This window comes from Haliotis asinina, chromosome 3 (assembly GCF_037392515.1).
Source record: "Haliotis asinina isolate JCU_RB_2024 chromosome 3, JCU_Hal_asi_v2, whole genome shotgun sequence".
Taxonomy (NCBI): domain Eukaryota; kingdom Metazoa; phylum Mollusca; class Gastropoda; order Lepetellida; family Haliotidae; genus Haliotis; species Haliotis asinina.
In genome coordinates this window covers 41243223-41262435 of record NC_090282.1, presented here as the reverse complement: position 1 = coordinate 41262435, position 19213 = coordinate 41243223, and the positions used below count along the sequence as shown (strand labels likewise).

The following is a 19213-nucleotide window of genomic DNA, read 5'->3' as shown; positions in this document are numbered from 1 at the left end:
TATACTACTAGTTGACACTCCAGTTTTGTGTATAGGAATAAATTGTGTGTCCATTCGATGAGATAATTATATCCTCTGTTGTCCAATTCAGTGAAATGATGGCAATGCCAGCAAGTAGCAGGTTGAGAGGCTATATCCAGCTAATGACGAGGTGGTTATAGACCTGTGGACTAATGATGTGTAACAGGTCATCATGGTGCTGTCAGTACCACTGTTGTGCAGTATATGTCCACGAAACAACCATACCATCCAATGCTATATGACCATTTATTTCCATTTTGAACAGGCGTTTGAAAGAGGTTGTTGATGTCTGAGATCTGTACCCTGAATGCCAAGGTGGCTTTTGTAAAGGCTATTCTACGGGTTGATAACATTTTTACACTCCAAAGTGTAATACAGAAAAATTTGTGAAAAACAGGAGGTAGATTTTATTGTTTATTTGTTGACTTCCGTAAGGCGTTCAATTCAGTAAATAGAGATCTTTCGTGGTTTGTTCTGTTGTCTAATAGTGCCCATAGGGCTATGTTCAATATCATTAGAGACATGTATTCAAAGACAAAGGCTAGTGTTAAGTTGAATAATATAAATGTTTCGAAATGTTCTGATTTCTTGACTGGGGTTCGACAAGGCTGTATTTTAAGTCCTCTTTTATTTGCGTTGTTTGTTAATCAGTTGTATACGGAAATAATTACTAGTTGTGACGGGTGTATTTATTGATCCAGAGTTTATGGAATTGTATTTACTTCTGTATGCAGATGATTTATGTTTGTTTGCAGATTCCTTCGTCAGTCTTCAGAGGAAGATCAATGTTTTATTAGAGTTTTGTAAAAAATGGGGTTTATCCATAAATATTGTGAAAACAGAGGTGTTAGTCTTTAGAAATGGTGGTAAATTAAGGAGATATGAATCATGGCATTTTGGTGATCACAAGTTAAATGTTTCTACATACTAGTATCATAATTATTTGGGTTTACTGTTTTAAAATAGACTTTCATGGTCTAAATCAGTTCAAAATCTGGTAAATAAAGCGAATAATGCCTTGTCCTCAGTTAAGGTTTTTGGTGGAAGACTTAAAAATATTTCTCCAACTATTCTGTTCAAAATCTTTGATGTTCAGATAAAGCCGATAATTTTGTATGCATCAGAAATATGGGTTTTTCAGAAATGCTATTTTATTGAACAGTTTCATATTAGGTTTTTAAGTATGTGTTGGGTCTAAACTATAAATGCCCTAAATCGGCTGTCTTTGTGGAATGTGGTAGAAATTATATTTCTGTTGATAGTTTATTACGTGTTATGAACTACTGGTTCAAACTTTTAAACTTATCAAAGGGTAGAAATCCAAAGCAGTGTTATATTATGTTGCGCAATTTAGATAAAGTTGGTTGCAAAATGTGGGTATATTTTGTCCCGAATACCTTGTTTAATTATGGTTTTGATTTTGTGTGGGAAGCTCAAGGAGTAGGCAAAGAGGAACAGTTTTTGAAAGATTTTTATCTAAGAGTTAGTACTTGTCAAAAGCAATTCATATTTTCAGGAATGCACAAATGCTCATTGCTTGATGTTTATTCCTGTATTAAAAGTGTATTTTGCATTGAGCCATATGTACATTTTTGAAATCTAAAGATGCGCATCGTAGAATAATAATGTTATGAATCGGTGCACTTCCAATATATATATGCCCCGGCCCCCACGTTTGAAAGGACAAATCATCTCACAGTCACTCATTGTTTTTTAAGACTAAGTTTGAATTGTTTCCATGGAATTCATGAAAATTATACATATCATATATCTGTAATCAGCAAAGTGACAATTTCAAGATCTGTCTCCTATATCTGCCAAGATCTGTTGAAAGATATGACATGGTTTTTGAGTTGTGCTCTGGGAACGAAGCCCATCCCTCCATTTTGAGACTGTCTGAAATGTTTCTATGGAAACCAAGAAAATAATACATCACAAAAACCTTTGAAAACCAAAAGGCACCACTTTGGGGTCTGCCACACATATCTGCCAAGTTTTACTGACAAGTTTTTGAGTTCTGCTCTGCAAATGAAACACACCTCTCACTTTTCAGAATAGGCCCAAAACGTTTCCATGGAAACTGAGAAAATCATAAATCACAAGATCCTGTACATAGCAAAAGGCACCATTATAGGTTTTGACTGACATATCTACCAAGTTTTGCAGAAAAATAATGAATGGGTTTTGAGTTGTCCTCCAGAAATGAAGCCCATCCCTCGATTTTGAGACTAAGTCTGAAACGTTTCATGGAAATTGCAAAAATAATAAATCACAAAAACCTGTACATAGCAAAAGGCACCACTTCAACTTCTGACTGATATATCTACCAAGTTTTGCAGAAAAATATTGAACAGGTTTTGAGTTCTGCCCCGGAAATGAAGCCAACCCCACCATAAGACTAACACCAAAGACCTGTGAAGGTCCCGGGGTAGAATAGGCCTTCAGCAACCCATGCTTGCCATAAAAGGCGACTCAGCTTGTCGTAAGAGGCGACTAACGGGATCGGGTGGTCAGGCTCGCTGACTTGGTTGACACATGTCATCGGTTCCCAATTGCGCAGATCGATGCTCATGTTGTTGATCACTGGATTGTCTGGTCCAGACTGGATTATTTACAGACCGCCGCCATATAGCTGTAATATTGCTGAGTGCGGCGTAAAACTAAACTCACTCACTCACTCACTAACACCAAAATGTTCCATGGAAAAACAAGAAAAATATAAATGCCAAAAATCTGTAAATAGCAAAGGGCACAAGCATAGGCTGAGATTACTATATGTATCAAGTTTGGTCTAAAAATATTGAACGGTTTCTGAGTTATGCTCCAGAAACAAAATGATTACGGACAGACAGTGGACGGACGGACGAGGTGTTGATGGAGTTCCGAGGCACCAAAGACTTTGTTATATTTGTAATGAAAATGTTGTTGAAAATGAATTTCACTTCTTATTTGCATGTAAAATGTATCACGACTTGCACTGTAACTATTTTAAAGCACTACCACACTACATAGATCTGCAATACTTTCTTAAGGCATTGTCATGCACCAGTCTAAGTAAACTTCAGTCTAAGTAAACTTAGTCTCAGTGTAATTTCGTTTCACTCCACCACTGACTTAGACTGTGTCATGCACTAACTTCTCAACAGCAACTAATTGTTCTTCTTACATTAAGGTAGCATTGTCACTGCGTTCTTTATATATATGAATCTGTCAGTTGCCACTATCTTATAATTACACTTATTTATTTTGTTTTGTACGTTTTCCTAAGGCCATGCTACGAAATAAACTTGATTGAATGGTATATGACCAGATTTATGAAACACAAACATCTTATGACTGAATCAAAAGTCACTAGTCACCCTTGATTAGTAACTTAGCTCAAAACTGCCACTGTTGACTGCGCTGGGAATGGACCTATGATATGTGAGGTATATGTAAACATTGTTCAACCTCTCATGCCATTGACAGCATTGGTTGTATGCTTCGCAGAGAACAGAGAAAGGTAGGCATCAGATTTTGACATAGAAATCAAGACAGGTCACAGCAGTTGTGTGCTCTGCCCTGACTGTCAGTATGTACATCGAACTATTTTTCAAGCTTCAGCAGGGGTGGTGGGGCAGCTTAGTGGTCAAAGCGTCCACTCCTCACTCTGAAGACACAGGTTCAATTCCCCACATGGGTACAATGTGTAAGCCCATTTCTGGTGTCCCCCACTGTGATATTGCTGGAATATAGCAAAAAGTGGCATAAAACCATACTCCCTCAAGCTTAGGCTGAGTTGTCTCCCCTGGTAGTTACTTGCCTGACACTGTGAAGGTGCACTACATTTCAGGATGTGATTGACATGCTAATACAGCCAAGCAACTACAGAGTTGTCTTGCCTTGCAGTTACGAAACCGACAGTGTGAACATAACTATATCTCAGAATATGATCAACATACTGATAATAGGCAAGCTTCAACAGAGGTGTCTTGTCTGGTAGTTACCAGATGGAAAGTGTGAACACCATCTACACACTTCATGTTATAAGCAGATCAATGAATATCCTGGCAACACAGTTGCAAAAGGCATGACATTTGCCATCTGAGTCTTCTTCCTAACTATCAGAGTCATATAAAAAAAACGGACATTAAGAACAAAATGTTTTTATTGCAAAAATATAACAAAGTAGTTACAATAGAATATTGTACAACATTGTTATCTCATACTATACGATGTTCAACTCCACAGGTCCTGCACTGTTATACCAAAACAAATCAATTATACCAAAACAAATCAAAGTAACATGTAGATATTAAGCACACATTCTTTCAAAGCAAATCCAACTAACACACATGGTTCTGGCCAATTCTATATTGTTTGTTCACTAAATAATAAGTCTTTCAATATCAGTTATACCATTTATAAACAAAAAATTGACCTATCTGTATCTGCTAGACAATGATCAGATACAAAGCTCTGTACCATATGTGTGACAAGCAGTGTTTGCCCTAGCCATCAAAATTTAGGAGTCATCATGACTCTCTTTTGTCATAAGAGGGAGTCATAGACGTTTTGGGGAGTCAACAGCACTATGAAACTTTCATCAATACATCAACTGTGATTGTTTAATAACGATAAACAAAAAAAAAGGTAAAGCAAGTCAGGTATTTATTCAGCACTGAGCAGTTAACTAGTAAACAATAAAATAAGTAGTCTTAAAAACAGCAAATTACAAGCTTAGATTATTAGGGGCCCTGTAGCTTTGGTCAGCAATGACAAAAGCTTTTATATTTACTGCATATTTAAGATAATTTGTGTGTCAAATACGTAGGTTTTCTGTGTCAGGACAAACACTTGACAAGGTAAATTTGCGTAGAATAGCATCATCATCAATGTCATAACCTTTGACTTTATAACTAGGTGTAACAACCTTCTTAATTTAACACAAAAAAATGTTAAGGTACCTGGAGGCATTTGAGTCCAAAATGGATTTAGTGATGGCAAGTTATGAAAGGGGGCAACCCATGAGAAGACAAGGGGGATAATTCAGTAGTAGCCTAGATATCTCTAAAACTAATTACATGTGTATGTGATACTATGAATCATATAATTCAGGTAATAAATACATGTCTTTGAAACTCTCGTAATCTTCCAAACCATTCCACATAAACCAAAGTGTAAAATCACCATTCTCCCAAATTAGATTGATCGAGTAAGGTTTTATCCAGCTTTTGACAATATTCCAGCAGCATCACAACAGGGCACATCAGAAACGTATCCATGTGGGGGATAAAACCTTGGTCTTTACTCTAACTACTTGACTCCTGACTCCACAAAGTTGAATAAGGTGACATGAAGCATTTGACCTACTAGGGTGTATGATATCTTTTTAACCTTTTCTCACCCACTGTATTTCAGAATGTGCAGTTTACATTTTAACACAGCTTTTCATCTTTGATTTCCAAGAAGCAATATCAGGTGAGATCTCTGATTGGTTGGAAGACATAATCACCGATTCCCATTTGATTAGAAACATGGACTCATCTATACCGCTTGTGTTAAGTTCATGGTTGCTGGGTGCTACTGCTGCAAAGAATTTACCTTGACACTGTCAAATATGTCTTCATCTTTATGAAAACTAAACATTTAAACAAGTTGAAAATGGGTAAAAAAACATGTTGAGATGCAGTTAAGTTAAGCTACGTCATGTGACTTTCATGTGACTTTCATGGATGCTTAGGAAGCTTTCAGCTTTTGACTTTGTAAGGGCAATTAGGAATTACTGTCCTGCTCTAGCGATGCAGGTTAGCAACGCGTTAGGTGGTGAAATAAAGGGGGATTGTTCTTGAGCTCAGACACCGCCATGCTGCCTGTTTCTTCATGGTCTTTACTGTTCTAAATGAGTACATGATTTTTAAGCAGGTCATTATGCATTGTTATGGAGAAATTGTTTAACCCAAAATTCATTTTTAAATAGCACAGGAGATTGTGATTTTGTGTCATGACATTTGCAGTGTCATTGTCAATCGAGACAATGTTACTTTCATGGGTTAGTAGCAACTGATTGAATGAAGTTTAAAATAAAATCATTCCTCCTTGATCAACTGGACCACAGTTTTGAGGAACAGGAATATGTTTAACTGACCAAAGGCAATACAGACATGCAAACTGTAAACACAAATAATCCACACAATACAAACACAGGCCTTTGTTCCTTGTTTTGAAATGGCAATTCCTTTTGTGTCATCAAAGTTATTCATAGCTGAGGGCAAGAGATGCATTCTTATCATGTACACAGTAAAGAAAACATAGAATACAATCTGCATGACCATTTTGATTAATGTGATGACAAAGAAATATTAATTGGAATGTCTGCAAATCCTCATTTCATTAAAAACAATTTTGAAATTGTTTGTGTAGAATCACATCTAAACTGACTGCACAAATGTATAAGAGTAATCAGGAATTACTCTAAGTGTTCTATACGGCTGGTTTCAGTCCTGATTCTACAAAAATGAGTGAATAGATTTGAATTAAAACTTTCCCTTAGCTGTATTTTTTGTGCTATTTGCACCCTTGTCAAATGTAAATGTCAGTACAATAATGTTTTACTTTGAAGCTTGAATATTTGTTTTCCACTGACTGCAACAACAAACCATCTCTCAAATTAATAGGTTGGGATTTCACCAAATTCCTTTATATACTGATTCCTAGATGAAATTCCTAATATTGGTAAACCTCTCCTAACGACTTTCTCTTGTCTATAATCACCCAATAGTATTATTAGATTCCCAATGCTATTCTGATAAGAAACCACTTTGCTTGAAGATATGAGGAGGTTGTCTCAGGTTATCTGTAAATGAACTTTGACCTTCATCAAACAAAGCCTGCAGATATAAATGCCCTTCAGATATGAACTTTCTACAATGCTTCGACTATTCAGTTTCATTTCTATACACCCTTGAATTGAGAATTTACCAAAAGAAAACCCACACAGGGCACAAATACTCTTGAACTTTTCGGGGTAATCAGTATCCACAACAACATGACAGCATGGCCTTAATTATTTACATTATGGAACTAGCCAATCAACTCAGAATTTTGATATACAGAGATCAGATATACTTGTTAGAGTATTTGTACCAGAAATACAGAATTCTTGTTTTGTTGTTGTCCTCAGATCCTCATGCAGTGGTATTGTATCAGAGTAAAAAATAATGTAGATGCAGATAGTGGTTACAGGTGGACCTAGTCAGTCTTTGGTCGACGCCCAAGAATCTTCTTCCTCTGTTTCAGCATGTAGATATACAGATGTGGGAACACTGCAAGGAGAACCGGAGATGGTGTGATAAATAGAGACTCTCACCTGTGTGTCTAATGATATCAAATATATCGACACAAGTTCAAAAAGTTAAAAATACTCAAGGCTTGCCAAGGATATTGTTAATTTTATCAACATGTTGATATAATTGATATCACTAAACACGAGGGTGAAATTCTATTTATCATCCAAAATCATTTTTCAGTAGTTTTCAATGACAAATGTGTACCTCTAAGCACTTACTACTATTAGACTTGAAGTGCAGCGATGTCTTCTCATTATTTTTTTGTTTTTTACAACCCTCCTCTAGATATACATATATTTTATTTTAACTGTGACCTACCCCTACCAACAAGAAAGTATAAGACAAAGATTGATAGCCAGCCATTTGATTACGTCAGGTAATGTTCAAAGCTAACACAATATTTATTGTTTGACATTTCCAACAGGCCACATATGGTCATAACCTACTTTGGAAGTTAACAAAACGTTCAAAGAAGTCAGAATTATCTTTTCTCTATCACTAGATGGTAAAGGAAATCACGCTCATTGCGTATACTGTGAAGGCCATATTACCTGGGATGTAGGCGAAGATGGTAAACCAGAGGAGGTAGTAGAAGTTGAAGGACATGTTGAATGCATTTGGCAACTCAATGGTGTTCACCTTCAGTTTCTGTGCATATGGTATTGCTGTCCAGACGCCCATCAGTTCACCCTACACAACACAGCAGGACAAACAATGAGCATATAAGTCTCTCTTCCATTCATACGTCTGTTTGGTGTTTTAATGCTGCACATGTAACAATGTACAAGCTATGTGACAGCAATATGTAAATAATCCAGATATTACACTGATTGACATCATCAGCATATATGAGAGGTAAGGTGATATGGTGTTTAATGTCCTGCTTAAAAATATTTCACTCATATGACAACATGCATGCATGTGTCAGAAATGCCAACCCCAAAGTGTTGCAAAATATAATTGCTTATCTCCTCTTCCTGGCGAAGGTAGTGGAACATCTGAAATCCTTTGAAGTTCCCTTCTAAAAGAACCGGACGTAAAAATACACTCACCCACGAACAGCCTCCCCTCCCGCGCACATGGTCAGCTGATTGGCCATGATTATCACTCTCTCCTTAATGATCGCCCGATACGAGACGACAGGAATTCAGCATGTCTGTAAGGGGTGGCTAGGAGGGATTTTGTCATGGAAAGTACAAAATATCAAATTTATTTAGAAAATTACACATTTTTCCTTTGACTGCTTATTTGCTTACAGAATCCGACAGAAATGGCGGTGGGGCAGGCCAGGCTGGATTCTGCTGGCTGTCTGCTAATATTATAGCTAATATTTCCCCCCTTGGGAACTTGTAACAGCAATAATTTGGTCCTGATCAAGATAAAGCAATTGAGACTAGTTGCGACCCTTCTTCATGTACTAGTATCTTCATTATGAATACAGGCTCATAATCACTCATGCTAGTCTGTTCCAAGACATGCGCATGGACTTTCCACCATCATACTCCGCAGAGCGCCTGGCTTCCACAAGTCATGTGATAAATCCAGTGATTAGACTCAGCGCCTTCCAGGATTTGTTAGTTGCTGAGCAACGATGAGAGGCCCAAACTGATGAATGCGAGTGACGTCCTCCGTGGCTATATCTCGTAGGTAATGGTTAGCAAACACTGTGTTTAACTACCAAAAGCAGCCCTCCATCATAGTTGATAGCAAGCAATTCCCATGTAGCACTAGTGTAGAGGCCAGGGCTTTGACTTCATGTGGGTCGGAGGTTCCAATCCTGCTGCTTTATATGGTCAGTATAACAGCTCAGATCCACACTGAGATCGTGTTGCGGGATACTTCTGTAGGTGTTTCAGTATATATGGGATAAACAGGGGTTTGAAACATTGTCTTCTAGACTTGGTAAGTGGAATGAATATCTTCAATGCTCTGACTGGACATAATGATAAGTCTTGCGTATCATGAGGTCCAAGGACTGAAGACAAGACCGGTCTGTGCATACATCTCTCTGGTTGACCTGGCAGTTGATTCTTTGCAATAAAATTTCATTGCAGACCCTGATGAGCTGTTTCTTGGTGACTTGCATCAAACTTTGTTCGATTAAAGTCTAGAGCATGAATTTCTAACATTTGTGCAGCTGTAGCCAAGGCAACAAAAAATAGCTTCTTTTGAGTCAGCAGTTCAATTGAGGTCCGATCAAGCAGCTCATACGCATCACTTGTGAGATGGTGGAGTACGACATTTAGATACCACATTGGATCTCTAAATCTGCGTTGTTGATCTTCCAAGTTGAAGGAGCATAGAAGGCAAGTAACTCTGGTACTTTAGTCAGCTTGGTCCCTGTTCCCATGGTGACGACTGAGCTGAGAGCTGCCAAGCATGTAGATAATGACTTTGATGGCATAGATCATCTGCTATCTGAAGATGTATCGCTTTTATTGCCGAGAATCCCTTCTTCCTGGCGTATCGTTTCCACTTGTCATCATATAGTGTGCAAGTGGATTTCCGTAAGGCTAAGGTGACTGTTTTCGCTGGTCTCACCGAATATACTCTGTGTTTTAAACAGGTCTTAATATGGTCCATATGTGAAGACGGAACACAGATGATTTGCCATGCGCCTGTTTTGTGTGGGGGTGGACAAGAAGATTCTTCCAATCTGGTAGTTGCAGTACTGGTTGTCTTAACTGTTCTATAAGTGCTGGAAATCAATGTCTCGTTGGCCAGTAAGACTCGACCAAAATCAGTTGTGGGGGCTTTATCTGTTTGATTTTCTTGATGACTTTTGGTGAGGGAAACGCCAACGCTTTTAGTCCTTCTCATGGAACGCTGAGAGTATCTGTTGCCCAGACTATAGGATCTGGTACTGGTGACACACAGGTTGTTTTCTGTTTGTTGAATCTCGTTGCAAATAGGTCTATTTGTGGTGATCCAAAAGTTTGACTGATTAGTTGAAACGCCTCCCGATGCAACATCCACTCTGTTGGTGATGGACGAAGATGACAAGATAGGGGGGTCTGCCATGATGTTGCAGACTCCTGGTATGTCACATGCTTTTATTTGGAGATTCAGACGGTCGACCATGACAAAGAGTTCAAACGTCAGGTGTAGTAGAGATGGCGATCTCGTTCACCCTGGTTTGTTTATGTGGAAAGCCACTGTTGAGTTGTCTGTATGGACCATCAGCAGCTTCTCTCTCAGTGTTGTCGACCAGTGATGGATGGCATGAATCATCCCATTCATCTTCAACTGGTTGATGTGAAGAGCTCAATCTTCCAGATTCCTGCTGCAACTGTTAAGATAAGCACCCCATCCTTAGAGAGACGTCTCTATGTAGAGATGGTTGTTGAGGGCCGGCTCTAACATATAAGTTCGTGCATAGACATTCAACTGGCGAGTCCACCATAGCGGGTATGGCCTCAAGATGTCCAGTGTCATAAACCGGTCAGGACGTGAAACTGTCACTCAGGAATCACTGTCATAGATGCTAACTGTAGGGATCTTCGTCTGGATATATCCTGAGGTGATGTGAGCGGACACTGTCACTGTCATAGTGGTAACGGAGAGAGTAGAACTTTTTCTCACATCAGCTTGAACTTTCACCCACCGAACCTCTGGGACAGCAATGTATTTCAATGCAGTGATGAATCAAATCTGAGTTATCTAGAGTGTAATTGACATCTTTCCATCGTGGAAAGTCTGTAATCGAAGTAGACGACTTCCCGACACTGGAACAATAACACCACATTCTGTGCACCACATTCTGTCAGGGACCAATCAGATTGTTGACGTGGCATCACCGGTGTAGCAGTCAGCTGATCATTGTGAAATCTTGTTCAAACAGTGATACCTTTGCTAGCATTCAGGCTTGTCTGTAACCATGCTGTTTGGCGAGCCTGTGTCTAAATTAGTAAAAGCATGCAAAAAACACTCCCGCCACTTAAAGCTGATGTAGACACACTGTCTTCCAGGTAGATGAGTCAGACTTTTTCCACCAAAGATAATACCGTCATCTCTTGTGATTGGAGGTGTATTTTGCAGTGGTATCTTGTAGACATCTCAAAGAATTTTCATGATGTAGTCATCACTGAGAATTCCCCAATTGAATTGAGTTGAAGACATCCACCCACTTGAGACAGTTGTACAGGAACGGCTGGGGGGAAGACTCTAGTCGTTCCAAACCTGATCTTCAATGATTACCTCCTCTTCCATCCTTAGACGAACGGCCTGACATTAGCGTATCGATGTTGTCATTCTTCATCATGTGAGTGTTGACTTCGATGTTGAGTCCTTGGATGGTGAGACTAAGCCTAATCCATTTGTGATCCATGTTATGACTCCGAGAAGAGGGCTTCCTCTGGCGACGACACTCGGCAGTGTCTATCTTCATTCCTCCGAGAGTGTGACGCATTCGCTGAATGCTGACGATCCCTCCTATGCGAGTCCAAGTCTGAAGGGGATGATGACTGTTGACGATGCCTTTGGTGTGCTGGGGAGACTGAAGAAGATCTTGTGCATTGACGAGTATACCCGTGAGTGCCCTTATGCGGGCGAGAATCCTCACTCGCGCAAGTGTAACCACTCGTGCGAGTGCACTCACTGGATGGATCTCTCTCTGGACTGAGTTGAGATGACAGAGACGCTGGTGACGATCTTCTCCAGCATGTACGTGCATACACCTCCTCTTCATCTTCAGGTGTGAGCGCAGATCTAGATGAGTGCTCCCACTGAGCTGCAGTTGATGTTGTTGAAAAGTGCAGTCTTTTTTCTTCTTCAAACCATCGCTCAATTAAGCTCGTCATGTGCATTGTAAACTGTTGCATGAATGCGCCTGCGTCAAATGTCTGCTTTGAATGTAGTGACAGCTGTTTTATCTGCTGTGATGACAGAGGTTTCTGACGAAGTCATAAGGGTTCTGAGGCGTTGATGCCACCAAGATTGATCTATATGACAATGCACGTTGACTACGTTGGTTGATAACTTGCTCACTGCATAGAACGGAGGCTCGTCAAAGATGTGGCATTCTTGTAGGGGGACGATCTCTTCCCCAAACGATTTCTTCATTTTCTGCCATGACTTGGAAGACGAGGACTTCGACTTTACCGATCTAGACTTCTTCTTAGACTGTGACGACCCTGCCTCTGAAGAGGTTCTCTTCTGTGGTTTAGGGGATGACTCGCTGGACCTCAGACATATATAAAGTAAATTCTGAATCAGATAAATTTCTGCAAAATTTACAACGAATATCAGACAAACATGTGGGCTTACATACTGGACAAGTGTGGGTCAACCGGTGACAGTCATAATCTACACTGTACACACGATTTCATCAACTGAGAGTAAGTCTAAATAAAGACAATAATCACAAAATTGATAATACATGATGCACATACTAAGCCAAATACCGCATACAACGTAAATTTAGTTAACGGACCAAAATAATTGAAGAACTTATCACCGTATCTGGGACTCCAACTTCCTCCAGCTGCCCTCGTTGGACGTTAGGGAGAGAGTGATAATCATGGCCTATCAGCTGACCATGTGCGCAGGAATGGAGGCTACTCGTGGGTGAGTGTATATTTACGTCCACTCAGACACATAATGCTGACTCCAAGCTGACCAGCCCTTATTGTACCCATTAATGCCAAGCACCAAGCAAGGACCAACAAGTAATATTGTTAACATCTGTTGCATGATGGGGCCCAGATTTAAACCTACAACCTTCCGTTCTCTTGGTGGGCGTTCTAACCACTACATCGCAGTGGTGGCTAGCAACAATATACGAAATTGAGATACAAGGATATGCATCATCAAATTCAGTGAGCCTGACCACATGATCCCGTGGCTACCACTTACAAGGGTTGCTAAAGGCCAAGTTTACCCCAGATCTTCATAGGGAGTCAGTTTGATTGACACAACTTGGCTACTTGTGTTATGCTGAAAGTTTGCTTAGGATTGACTTTGGACAATCAAAAGAAAAACTTTCCAAAATTAAGTGTGAAAAGTTTTGTGATGAACAGAGGCTTCATGCATCTATGAAAGAAGTCGTAATTTTCTTAGAGGAGTGAAGCAATCTTGGTGCCCAAATTCCTAGTCCCTTTATGATAAAGGGCAAAACAGACATTTTTCTCTTATTGTATCAGTACTTTAAAGCTTTGTGCACGACATAAACTTACAGTGACTCCAAGAGGATACAACAGGATGAAGAAGGTGTATCTGAAAGCACAACAAACAAGTGATATAAATCATACACAATCAGTAGTAATGGAACTCCTATTAATCATTCACTAAATGCCTGAATAATGATTCATGATTTTGTACTATGTTTACACAGATTCATGAATTTTGGTCGAGAGGGAGGTCATGTGATTTAAATTTCAAGGTTAATTTCTCCTGAACCCTTCAAATCATTCATAAGTTGGTAATCATCGTTCATATGTGTTTGAACATTTTCGAGCCGATCTAGGTCATGTGAACTTTTGCTGGAACAACCTTCCTGGTTTTCCACAGATACTCTGTCCAGTTTGACGTACACAAAATAAAAATCAATTGTATTCACACTTGACAAAAAACACCAACTGAGCAGTTTTGCGAAATCTGACAACCCATCCAACAAAAAGTGCCAGCCAGTGTGACCTAACTTTTCAAATTTTCGCTTCGGTTTCAAGGAACCTTAATGATCTGTTGCAAGTGGTGATGCCAATTTCACAATTGAATCTGTTACAAGTCACTCCAATTTTGGCAATGTTACTCTTCACTACCAACATTTTTTATTTCCAAAATTGCTGAACATTGTTCGTTTTCAAGTATTCAATCTCTTGCAGTTTGTGGGTCCATCTGGTGTTTTCCTGCCCAATGGTCTGTTTAACAACTGTTCAGGAAATGTTTACAATGAACAATCACAAATAAATAGAATACGAGATCTGCTTCCACGCCACACAACTTTGAAGTCTGTCAGTGGATTATTACGCATTCTCACGAATCCGTCACAATGAAATGGTACAATGACAGTTTGTTGAAATGATATTGTTATTGTTATTGATATTTGTTTCTGCTTAATAATTTTATTAGTGCTATACTTATTAAAACAGTTTCAAAACTAATGACGAATTTGTTGTTATATTTAAAGGAATACTTTGAGGAAATAAGAATTGAAAATTGTAGTTCTTGAAGATGACTGGACCTTAAAACTCCATATTTCTGTTAATAAAATGAACATACTTATGATGACTGTGTGAGTTGAGTTTTATGCCACTTTTAGCAATATTCCAGCAAAAGCAAGTTAAACCAGAAATGGGCTTCACATTCTGTAGCTATGTGGGGAACCGAACCAAGGCTTTCGGCATGACGAGCAAACATTTTAAACAGTATTCCACCCATCTGCCCCTGAATGATTGAATATGTTTTATAACTATTTGGTGAAAACACAGGAACTGGCCCTTCCCACCAGAGAACTGCAAGGCACTGTATGCAGCTGAATATATCCTTCACTTACCTGCACCATACCAGGAAATAGGGCACCTGCCCCAATAAGCTGAAGAAATAGTATCCATAGCGAATTGTCTCTGTGATGGACCAGGCATATATTACAGCTGCAGCACCATGGCCATTCTGAACCTGCAACACAACCACTCAATGGTGCAACTGAACTAGCAGCTAGTGGAAACTGTGACTTCATACAAGTACAGAAATTATAACTGCACTGAAACTATGATAGTGGTACTGAAACTGTAGCATATGTACTGAGATTCTAATATCTATATGGAAACTGTGACACTTGTACTAAAAATTGTACTGACACTGTGGCACGTGTACCGAGATTGTAACATCTGTACTGAAACTATGACACTTGTACTGTGATTGTAATATTTCAAATCAAACTTTGATACTTGTACTGTGATTGTAATACACATGTATTTGTAATCAAACTGTGACATTCTCTACTGAAATTGTAAAGCATGTTTTTGAAACAGTGACATGTGTACTGAAATTGTAGCGGTTTTCTGAAACTGACAGTTGTACAGTTACTGTAATGTTTGGTTTTGAGAAGGAAGCACTGATTCACAATAGCACAGCGTTCGAAATAACTGCTGGCCCGGAGGCCCAGTTATTGTATCAGACCAACAGTTTCAAATATGGGCAGACCCTTATGGCCTTCAGTAAATTATAAGTCAATTATTTATCGGTTCCCATTTTTTTATTAACGTTCAGGAATCATTCACGATCCATTATGTTACAATAACTTACAGTTTCACTTCCTGATAGTTCAGGCCTTTGGTGTAGGAATGTCAACAGGCCATCAAATACAAACTCCTCTGTGTGTCATAGGCTTTGCTTGATTTTGTAGAAACAGGGTGAAACTGTGTGCAAAGTGGTCTATTTTGCTTTTATTGGTTTGACTTGAACCAAATGGGTCTGCTGATTTCATTTATGGCCTGTAGATTATAAAGCCTGGAAGAAGCAGCAGGCCTTTTGGCCAGCTGGTAAATAATCAACTATGATTGGTACATTCAAACTGACTAACACAAATTGTAAGAGATAGAGTGGAGTACGTACTGCTGGGAAAGAATGGATGACCATCCACAGTATGAACACTCTGGAGTACACCTGGAAGCCTGTCACTATTATATTGGACTTAACAAAGCCAAAAACACAATGCAGGATCTGCAAAGGAAAGTGATAGAGGTATATAATACATAGGTTTATACAGACAGAGTCACAGTGTAAAATATGAGGCTAGAACTGGCCTGCCAAAACCCATGTTTGTCATACAAGGTGTAAGAGATGATCACCGAGAATGGTGATCCAAACTGAGTACATCAATACTCACGTTGATCAACAGATTGTCTGGCAGTGTTTGCCTGGTTTAGTCTCTAGGCGCCTACATCTCTATTCGCCTACGTCTCCAATCACCAACAAAAAAAACCCGGACTAATTAGGAAGAAAATATGCACCCCTACTCTTAGAATGAAACCGCCTGACCAGGGCTATAGTGATCTTGACTTACTGTTGTTATATGAATATTTAGTGCAGTAGACAGACAAGTATATCCAAGATGAATGCCATTGTTTATCTAGATGTAAAGCACTTGTGAATGAACATTCTTCTTTCAGTTGTAATTATTTTTATAAATGGCTTAACATGTCAAAATATAAGCAACTTTCGTTTCAGGTTTTCACTTCCTAGTGAACATGTTAGCTTGGTCACCATGTTCAAAGGCAATAAATTTACATGAGTTGTATCTTTTTTTTTTCACTTTGAAAGTTTTGTTTAACTTCTTTTCTGCTCATAGTGTAAATATTCCTCTTTACTAATAGACAGATAATGTTTAGAGGATTGTTATATCCCACCTAAAACCAAATAATATGTTTTCTAATGTTAATCCAATTTGTCCTTTGCCCAATATCCACAGCCATGAGGACAATTTTGTCCACACCCTCTTTACAAAACTACACTCGAACAGCAGATGCCATACAGAAGCTTGTGCCTGTTTACAAAATGTGCATAATCATGATTCTCTAATTCCAATCTTTATAAATAAGTATTACTTGTTAAAATATTATGAGTAAGCGTGTAATTTACACTTTGTGTACATCTGTTGGGTATTTAACGTATACATCCCAATCATTCGGGGGAAATTGTCTTCCTAATATTTCTTCCCATTAAAACATTAAATATTTAGTAATATCAATAAATAAAGCCATTCTATACCTCTGCATACCTCTTTTTCTTCTTTCAAATAGAAAACACTGATCTGGTCCAGACTTATGATCAATATTATTTACAGACTGAGGGCAAAATTAAACAACAAACACACACACACAAAAATTAACAAAAAAGTTTTAACTTTATCAGTGTCTGAACTAACTTCTCTATTGCTTAATCTGACAAACAATTTTAGCTTGCTCTTTAGTCAAATTTATCTCATTCTACTTTATCAATTACCAAGGGCATTTATCACCGAAATTATGGTAAACAACTTATCATTTCAAAATGCATATTTCATGCATATTCTAATTTCTAAATCATGACTATACTTGATCGACAAAAGTGTATTCAATAGCATTTAACACTTCCAACAAAAACAATCATTCTGACTTCAGTCTTACCTCTAAAACTGCAGCTGTCTGAAATATCTTCAGAACTTGTTCCACTGCCTTGTACACTCCATGCACATTCCCCGACACAGTATGAGATACAGCAATCACAAACACTATCAACCATCTGGAACATTAACACATAATGGCAGAATGTGCCAGCTACATTCATGCATAAGAATCAGGTTTGCCTAATGGCAATGAGTATTTTCAATGGTGTAGAAAAACATATTTGAAAGTGCTGACATTATCATGACTCTAACTGAGCATTCATTAGGTTTAGTAGTTTGTGTCACAGTCCCTGAACTGCACTATTTTACCATCAGTCCACCCCTTTCTGCAAAGCTAAAGCCCTTTATGAAGTAAGACTATGTCTGATGAGAACCAAAGCGTTCGATCTCCACTTTCTGTCCGAGCAAGTATAAATTAATTATTGTATTATAGATGTTTCATGATAAATACATTTAAAAGGATAGCAACATCTATGGATGAAACACATTTTTGGAGATAAAACAGTATGGTTCAAGTGCTGCTTGTTTTAGTAAATTGTTCCAAACAGGTGTTGTTAATTTTCTAGCATTAATTATATATTTTGCCCCTACAAATATATTTATTATTTAACATATACAAATATATAATGATAATAGGCTATTTATATAACGCCTTTCCATGTCACAAGGATACACATCTACATATGAGTCACTGAAGAAGTTATAAGCATTCAAATCTAAAATTTGTAAGGTTCGAACTTTCGACCTTCGACATAGCAAAAACATGTTTGGAGGAGATAGAACAGTCTGGTTCTCACAACAACTAGATAATCTTAAGGTCTGAATCTGACTGGGTTCCTTCTGAACTTAAATGGGATTATCTGTTTGTGTCAATAGGGCAGTTGGGTAGCCCAGTGCTTGATGTAATTGCTTATCACGCTGAATACCTGCGTTCGATTCTCCATATGGGTAAAATGCGAGATGATCTTTCTAGTCTCCCCTTGCCATGTTACCAAACATGGCCTAAAACTAAACTCACTCACTCAGAAACTAAGGGTCAGTCTATAGGGTTTGCTGTTCATATTAGCTTTATTTGTATAATATGATGGATTAAGGTTTGGGATTATTTTGCCCTAAGTCAGGCAATATTTGATGCACAGAAGGCAAAGATTGCTCATATGAATATCAAATATATCACAACAAGGAGATAAAGGTATCAAGGTTCTAAGAATTCCCACATATATTGTTTGATTTTTCAAAAAAATAAATGTGTTAACTAATCATACTTTATAAGTTCACATAATGAAAGTAAGTCCTAAACAATCTCAAGCAATACATCTCTAGTACTCAGATGTGACTTCATGAAAGATGACTGTCATCGTCATCAAAATATATGCTTCCTTTCATAAAAATAGAACGTAACAGGTGTAAAGGCGGTGTGATCGAAATCCGGACAACACACCTCCTGCAACGCTATCCGAAGTCTAGTTGCATGGGCGTACTAGATACAAATATCATATTTACCCGAGCATCTGAGAGACATTGTAAGCCACTAGATACGTTTTCACCAACGTGGACTCTCCCTTCTGTTCCTCGCGTTTACTCGATTCAGCTGCCATTTCTGTCACCACATCCACCCGCGGAGCTATCAAGTTCTGTGGCCTAGATTACCGCTGTGGGGAGTTATGGAGATCACGAGCCAATCAACATGTCCCGTCGGTGAGCCGCTGTAACTGACTGTTGCCCAGCTGGTACGCTGAGTGGAAAATATGCCTGAATT

At 38.6% G+C, this 19213-nt stretch overlaps 1 protein-coding gene across 1 annotated transcript; it reads right to left on the bottom strand.

Moving 5' to 3' along the window:
- Positions 1-4150: 4150 nt before the first annotated feature.
- Positions 4151-19120, bottom strand: LOC137278014 (very-long-chain (3R)-3-hydroxyacyl-CoA dehydratase 2-like). Its single transcript, XM_067810046.1, has 7 exons — positions 18958-19120; positions 17456-17570; positions 15903-16010; positions 14842-14963; positions 13523-13562; positions 7901-8039; positions 4151-7325 (listed from the first exon to the last, which is right to left on the bottom strand). Exons 1-7 carry the CDS (start codon positions 19050-19052, stop codon positions 7252-7254), a joined length of 693 nt encoding a protein of 230 aa, XP_067666147.1. The 5' UTR covers positions 19053-19120; the 3' UTR covers positions 4151-7251.
- Between the last annotated feature and the right edge of the window lie 93 nt (positions 19121-19213).